The following is a 6,814-nucleotide window of genomic DNA, read 5'->3' as shown; positions in this document are numbered from 1 at the left end:
CGAGAAGCCCTCGCCGGGGAAGCTCTGGACTCGGAGGCCCCCCAGCGGGCGGGGAGTCGTCCTGGAGACGGCCGGGCGGGGAGAGGCGGGCTGCGGCGCGGATTGGAACAGGCACGCACGGGGGCAGCCCCGGAGGGCCGTCCCAGAAGCCCCCGCGCCGCCGGGGTCCTAGCAGGCAGCACCGCCTTCTGCCGCATGTGCCTGCAACGCGATGCCCAAATCCAAGCGCGACAAGAAAGGTGAGCGAAGAGGATTCTAGACCCGGTGGGCCGTTCCGCCGGCAGGCTGCCCGCTTCGGTGGGGGCTTGTGGGGTACCGAGTGAGATGCCGGGGCGTCCGCGAGAAGTCCGCGGGCTCTCTCAGAACTGCGAGAGGGCTTCGCGGCCGCACCCGAGGGGGTTGGAGCCTGGTCCGGTCAGGGGAGCAGAGAGTTCCGGGCCTCGGTTGCCCTTCCAAGGCTTACTGGCCCGTAAAACAGCTTCTGAGCATCCGTGCTGTGCCTGATCTCGCCTTGGTCCATCTTTCCCACCTCAGCTCCTCTGTCTCAGCTCTCTGCGCTCCCTCCACCGTGGCCGCCTTTCCTTTAGGACAGGCTTAGTCCCGGCTCTGATCCTTTCGCTTGCAGCGTTTCTGCCTGGCATGCTTATGATTAGATCTTCATGTGGTTGGGCCTGTCTCAGTTGCCAGTTCATAAGGCACTTCGTAAGAGACCATTCCTAAATGCCTTTACTGTGTGGTAGTGTCTCTCTCACCTAGGCTCTTGCTGGCAGTCACTGAACAGATATTTAGGGACCTGGCACCCTAGGCGGTAGGTGGGGGGGGGGAATACAGCAGTTACAGCAAGGAAGGTCTAGAGCTTAACGTTTTAGTCATAGAAAAAATACCCGCCCCTAAACACCAGAAGTCGAATCAAGTAGGATCATAATGAGTCTCATGGATTAAAAGTGAGATAAAGAAGTGGTGTTACTTAGTTTAGTGCAACCAGAGAAGGTCTCTGATGAGCTGACAAATAAGCAGAAGCCTAAAGAAAGGAAGTGAGCCATCCATGGAGTTACCCCAGACCATAGTGTTCTGAGGAGAGGGAAGATAAAGTGCAAAGGGGCTGTACTGAGAGCACCTTTGACGTGTGCTGGATCAAGAAGCCAATGTGGCTGGAGCAGAGTATGCAAAGAAGGGGGAGTAGTCTGGGCTTTATTTCTTATTTATTTATTTTTTTAAAGATTTTATTGATTTGTGTGACAGAGAGATCACAAGCAGGCAGAGAGGCAGGCAGAGAGAGAGGAAGGGAAGCAGGCTTCCTGCTGAGCAGAGAGCCCGATGTGGGGCTGGATCCCAAGACCCTGGGATCATGACCTGAGCTGAAGGCAGAGGCTTTAACCCACTGAGCCACCGAGGCACCCCTGGTCTGGGCTTTATAAACCTTCCCAAGGAATTGGCTTTCACACCCAGGTGCAATGGGTAGATATCCGAGAGTTTGAGCAGAGAGATAACATGGTTTAACTTTTTCTTTTCTTTTCTTTTTCTTTTATAAGGTTTTATTTACCTGCAGGGCGCTTCGGTGGCTCAGTTATTAAGTGTCTGCCTTCAGCTCAGGTCATGATCCCAGGGTCCTGGGATTGAGCCCTGAATCAGGCTTCCTGCTTGTCCCTCGCCCACTCCCCCTGCTTGTGTAAGATATTACTTATTTGAGAGAGAGAGCACGAGCCGGGGGAGGAGCCAGGGGTGAGAGAGACAAGCGGACTCCATGCTGAGCAGGGAGCCAGACACAGGGCCCAATCCCAGGACCCTGAGATCATGACTTGAGCCAAAGTCAGACGCTTACCTGACTGACCCCCAACATGGTTTAACTTTTAGAAGATCACCCTAGGGGCACCTGGACGGCTCAGTCAGTTGAGCGTCAGACTCTTGGTTATGGCTCAGGTCATGATCTCAGGATCCTCGGATTGAGCCCCCCTTCAGGATCTGTGCTGGGGGTGGAGCCTGCTTAAGAGTCTGTCTCCCTGGGGCACCTGGGTGGCTCAGTGGGTTAAGCCTTTGGCTTGGGTCATGATCTCAGCGTCCTGGGATCGAGCCCCACATTGAGCTGTCTGCTCAGCAGGGAGCCTGCTTCCCCACCCCCCACCCCCACCCCCCGCCTGCCTCTCTGCCTACTTGTGGTCTCTTTCTTTCTCTGTCAAATAAATAAATTAAAAAGAAAAATCTTTTTTTTTTTTTAATTTTAAAAAATAAAGAGTCTCCCTTTTATCTGTTCCTCCCCCCGCTTCTCCCACTCTAAAAAAATTTTTTTTAAATCACCTTAGTTGTCTTGTTGATAATAGACTAGGGAAGGTGGGGAGAGAAGGCAAAGTTGGAAGGAAGGAGACCCTCAGTAGTCCAAGAGAGGGTGATGCCGGCTCCGTCCACAGTTGTAGCAGTGGAAGTGGTGGGAGATGGACGGGCATTTTGCTTCCCCTCCTGTGCTGCCCTTGCCCTGACTAGTGAGATTACTATTCCGTATGTGTTCCTTGTGAGTGCCAGGCAGGATGAGTTAAGAATGGACCCGTGACTGGGGGGCTACGTGGCTTTGCATCTGACGCTCTGTTAAGTGTTTGTGGAATGATTGGGTTCTGTAGAGGAAGCTCTGGTGAGATCTGGCAAATGGATAAGAGGAAATTGAGTCCCAGCATTGGGTAGAGGTGCTTGCCCTCCCCAGAGGCACTGCTTTATCTGTGAATCCAAACTGCGAAACAGTTTGTGGCAGAGGATATAGACTCCCCAGATTGATTATTCCACAGCTGAGGCCACCAAAGATTTTCTCTGTGCACTGTGACGGAGCGCAGAAAGGGACCCGCCTGAGCCAGCCACTGAAAGCACTCCCAAGAACAGGAACGAGCCCTGCCCCCATACCTCGGTAGGGATTTCAGTTTAGCCTAAGAGGGGCGCAGGAACACCTGGTTTGTCTGAGTAATAGGAAATACTCAGGGGAGCCCCAGGCTCAGGAACACTAGAGAAGGCACTCTGAGGACCCTGGGAAGACACAGCCTTGCCTTGCCTCACGCTGGCTTGGTCCAGCTGAGCTACCGAAGAGGAGGTAGAAACGAGCCTGCAGGGCCTCTGGCTTCGTCTCTCATCACCTCTCTTTTTCTTCTTTGTATTAGTTTCCTTAACCAAAACTGCCAAGAAAGGCTTAGAACTGAAACAGAACCTGATAGAAGAGGTAAGAGCTCATTCTTTTTCCTGTTCCAGACCTTGTATTTGCTTTATAAAGGTGGCTAGAGAGCTGACGGGGAAACAACTGTTTTTAAAAGGAAAAAAGAAAGAAAAAACTGCCACCATGACATGCTGGTTCCGTCCTTTTTCCTCCAGCAGCAGCACCAATAAAAACTCGCATAGTAATGGTTTCCAGCTTTGACAGAGCTGTGCACCCCACGAAGTACTCCATGTGCTGTCCCGCTCCGTCGTTTCAGGGTGCCTGGGAGGAGTTAGCGCTCTTTCGCAGCTAGGGCATGGCCACTTAGAGAGCTTTAGTGGCCTGCCCAGTGTCGAAAAGCTGTGGAGTTATACGGGGCACCTGGCTGGCTCAGTTGGTAGAGTGTGGGGCTCTTGGTCTCGGGGTCCTAAGTTCAAGTCCCACGTAAAGTAGAGCTTACTTTAAAAAAATAATAGTACGGACTATCACATGGGAGTAAGTACGCCAGCCCACTGTCTAGACGGCTGCAGGCTGGGTGAGAGGAGAGCCTCCTCCAGCACAATGATGCGTTTTCCTTGAGACCACGTCATCATGGCTGCAGCCAGCAGTGTGGGCAGCGCAGGGCGGATGAGCCCCCTCCCCGTGAGTAAAGAGTGAGGATTTATATATTTCCATCTGTCAGGAGCGTTCCAAGCATAGCTCTTCCTGGGTTGTCAGTTAATGGGGAAAGCAAAGAGATCCGTTCCACTACTGGCTGCAGATAAGTCAGAAACCTGGAAGGCCATGGGGTCTCAGCTTACCTGCACCTTGAGATCACACCTGCTTTGCCACAGGGGAGCCCCTGGAGTCCGTGATCTTGGCTTCAGTAACGGAAGTAAGGAGGAAGCAAGCAGATTAGATGCCTCCAGCTCTGAACTTCCGCAGCTATTAGGGACCTAGAGCAGATTCTTCCCCATCCGAGGTCCAGCCTGTGCTGCCCCTTGAACTCCAGAACCACATTGAATTGTCCCGCAGCTTCGGAAATGTGTGGACACGTACAAGTACCTTTTCCTCTTCTCCGTGGCCAACATGAGGAACAGCAAGCTAAAGGACATCCGGAGCGCCTGGAAGCACAGCCGGTAAGCAGGCCTTCCTGCGCAGAGACGAGCCAGCATGCTCTCAAGCACAGGGGCGGTTCCTGACCCTTGGTACCTCAGTCACACAGATACAAAGCATCACACCTTGCAGAGGCATTTTTTAACTATTAAACTGGTCTTGGCATTGAGCTCCTTGGGGACAGGACTGGGTAGTTGCTCAGAAAATGTTTGAGCAATAATCCCTCAGGAGAAGGGGCTCCCTTAACCCCTGGAGTCTGGGCCCTTCAGGAACATCCCATCAGTTTTAGAGTGTCGGTGTGTACTTGAAATCCACACAGTGACCCTAGAGCAGGCTGCAAGAGCCACCTGTCCTTGGGCTGCGCCTGTGACGGCACGAGTAAGGAATGTGCCTCTTCCATACATCCGGATTGGGGGGTCTAGGGGGTCACGTAATGCTCACAGTGGGCCAGTAGACGAAATACTGTGAATGTTGGAGGTCTGTAGGCATGGAAGATGTAGGAACCTCTGGCCAAGCCTCCTGCTGCAGAAGAGCCTGGGCCCGAGGTCAGGCTCCCAGGGACTGGAGCCGGTCTGCACCTAATGGTGGGGAGGGGGGAGCACTTCCTTCACAGACCTCTTTTCTCTGTAGGATGTTCTTTGGCAAAAACAAGGTGATGATGGTGGCCTTGGGCCGAAGCCCAGCTGACGAGTACAAAGACAACCTACATCAGGTACGTTTCTGGCCATCGGACTGGTGGAGGGATCAGGGAGAGCGTAAAGCTTGGTTTAAAGCTTAAAGCTCAGTCCTCCTTTAATCCCCAGACCCAGAGTAGTGACACCAACCAAAAATATTTGCAGGTTTTGCCAGATGTCTAATGGGACTGGGCCAACCCTCCTTTTGTTCTGTAGGTCAGCAAGAAGTTGAGGGGTGAGGTCGGTCTCCTTTTCACCAACCGCACCAAGGAGGAAGTGAATGAGTAAGTGTTTTTGAGGACTAGCAGGGAAGGAATAATCTGGGTACATTGTACGATACAGAGGTATCAAGTAAAAACGGGTTCCTGTAACACTGCTCCTGAGTCCTGGTTCTCTGCAGCACCGTGCTCCAGGAGGACTGCCGGTCAGCAGCCCACATGGGCGGGGAGGCGAGGCCAGGGGAGCCTGACTTCGTGCTCCGCAGGTGGGCCAGTCAGGAACCTCCCCTCCTGCCACTTGTGTTTTCCTGAGGTGGTTTACAAAATACACGGAAATGGACTTCGCTCGAGCTGGAAACAAAGCAACTTTCACTGTGACCCTGGACCCAGGGCCCCTGGAGCAGTTCCCCCACTCCATGGAGCCACAGCTGAGGCAGCTGGGCCTGCCCACCGCCCTCAAGAGAGGTAGGGGGATGCCCCTGGAGCCGAAGGTTCCCAGCTTAGCTGCCAGGAGCACAAGCTCCCACACCCGACAGACCCGCTCTGGCCTCTGCGGCTGAGCAGCTTCTTTCTGCCAGCCTGTTTTCTCACGTCCGAGCGAGAGCAGACAGTAACTCGCAGCCAGAGCACAGCAGCTAAGGGACTTGAAGGAGGCTGTCGTGTATGTCTCCCACCGCCCCCCCCCCCCCGCCCCCACAACCCCTCCTGGGCAGCTGAGCACTTGCAGCTTTAGCCTGAGTGTGCTGGGGGGGACGGGGGGCAGCAGGCAGAGAGCTGTGCACGGGCCTCTGTGCAGAAGTCACCGTGTGAGGTCCCTTTCTCTATAGGTGTGGTGACCCTGCTGTCCGACCACGAGGTGTGCAAGGAGGGCGATGTGCTGACCCCAGAGCAGGCCCGCGTGCTGGTGAGTCTGCCCCCCACCCCCTCCGCCCAGCCACAGTCTGTGCGCTATAGCCCCGGGGACCCCCTCACGTCACCCTTGCTCCTCCTGACCATTGGTTCCCTTTATGTGTCCCTTACAGAAGCTTTTCGGGTATGAGATGGCTGAATTCAAGGTCACCATCAAATACATGTGGGATGCACAGTCCGGAAGGTTCCAGCAGATGGGAGATGACTTGCCCGAGAGTGCATCCGAATCAGCAGAAGAATCAGAGGGGGAGGACAATGGCTGACGGACACTTGGCTGGTCTGTGGGACCGCCATCCCGCTGGCCGAACAGCAGGGAGGGCATGAGGGATGGACTGCTTTTTTGTAAGCAATGAAACTGTCTGCGGGTGGCTCCTGTGGACAGCAAAGAGAACATTTTCTAGGAAAAAAGGTCTTGGCTTTGAGCTTTTGTTTGGATTCCCTGGGTGCCTTTCGTTAACTTGGAGCTAGCTTCCAGCACCAACTCCCACATGATGGCTGGGGACCTCCTACATGATGGCTGGGGACGTGGGGGCCACTACCGGAGCTGGGGCTTCTCTATTCTGGCCCTTGTGCCCCTCCTGGAAACGGGTTTGTCAAGGAATAGAGGAACCCTGGCTACCCTTCCTACCTCTTTCTCTCCCTCCTACCCCCACCCCATCCCCCACCAAACCAGGGCCAGGGTCTAATGACAAGACAGGACACTTTCACTAAGAGTAAAGCCACTGCTGAAACCCAGAGCAGATACGAAA

At 54.2% G+C, this 6,814-nt stretch overlaps 1 protein-coding gene across 1 annotated transcript; it reads left to right on the top strand.

The window, feature by feature from the left end:
- Positions 1–82: 82 nt before the first annotated feature.
- On the top strand, positions 83–6,814 carry MRTO4 (MRT4 homolog, ribosome maturation factor). The gene is made up of 8 exons (XM_047728515.1): positions 83–239; positions 3,138–3,196; positions 4,184–4,287; positions 4,895–4,976; positions 5,155–5,222; positions 5,470–5,621; positions 5,984–6,060; positions 6,179–6,814. The coding sequence occupies exons 1-8, from the start codon at positions 212–214 to the stop codon at positions 6,326–6,328; spliced, it is 720 nt and encodes a 239-aa protein (XP_047584471.1). The 5' UTR covers positions 83–211; the 3' UTR covers positions 6,329–6,814.

Source organism: Lutra lutra, chromosome 4 (genome assembly GCF_902655055.1).
Source record: "Lutra lutra chromosome 4, mLutLut1.2, whole genome shotgun sequence".
NCBI lineage: Eukaryota > Metazoa > Chordata > Mammalia > Carnivora > Mustelidae > Lutra > Lutra lutra.
This window is presented reverse-complemented; position numbering and strand designations above follow the sequence as displayed.

Coding starts and splice junctions, on each gene's coding strand:
- MRTO4 (XM_047728515.1), top strand. CDS start 212: ATGCCCAAATCCAAGCGCGACAAGAAAG. Junction 4,288..4,894: donor AGCGCCTGGAAGCACAGCCG/GTAAGCAGGCCT, acceptor TTTTCTCTGTAG/GATGTTCTTTGGCAAAAACA. Junction 5,622..5,983: donor GCCCACCGCCCTCAAGAGAG/GTAGGGGGATGC, acceptor CTTTCTCTATAG/GTGTGGTGACCCTGCTGTCC.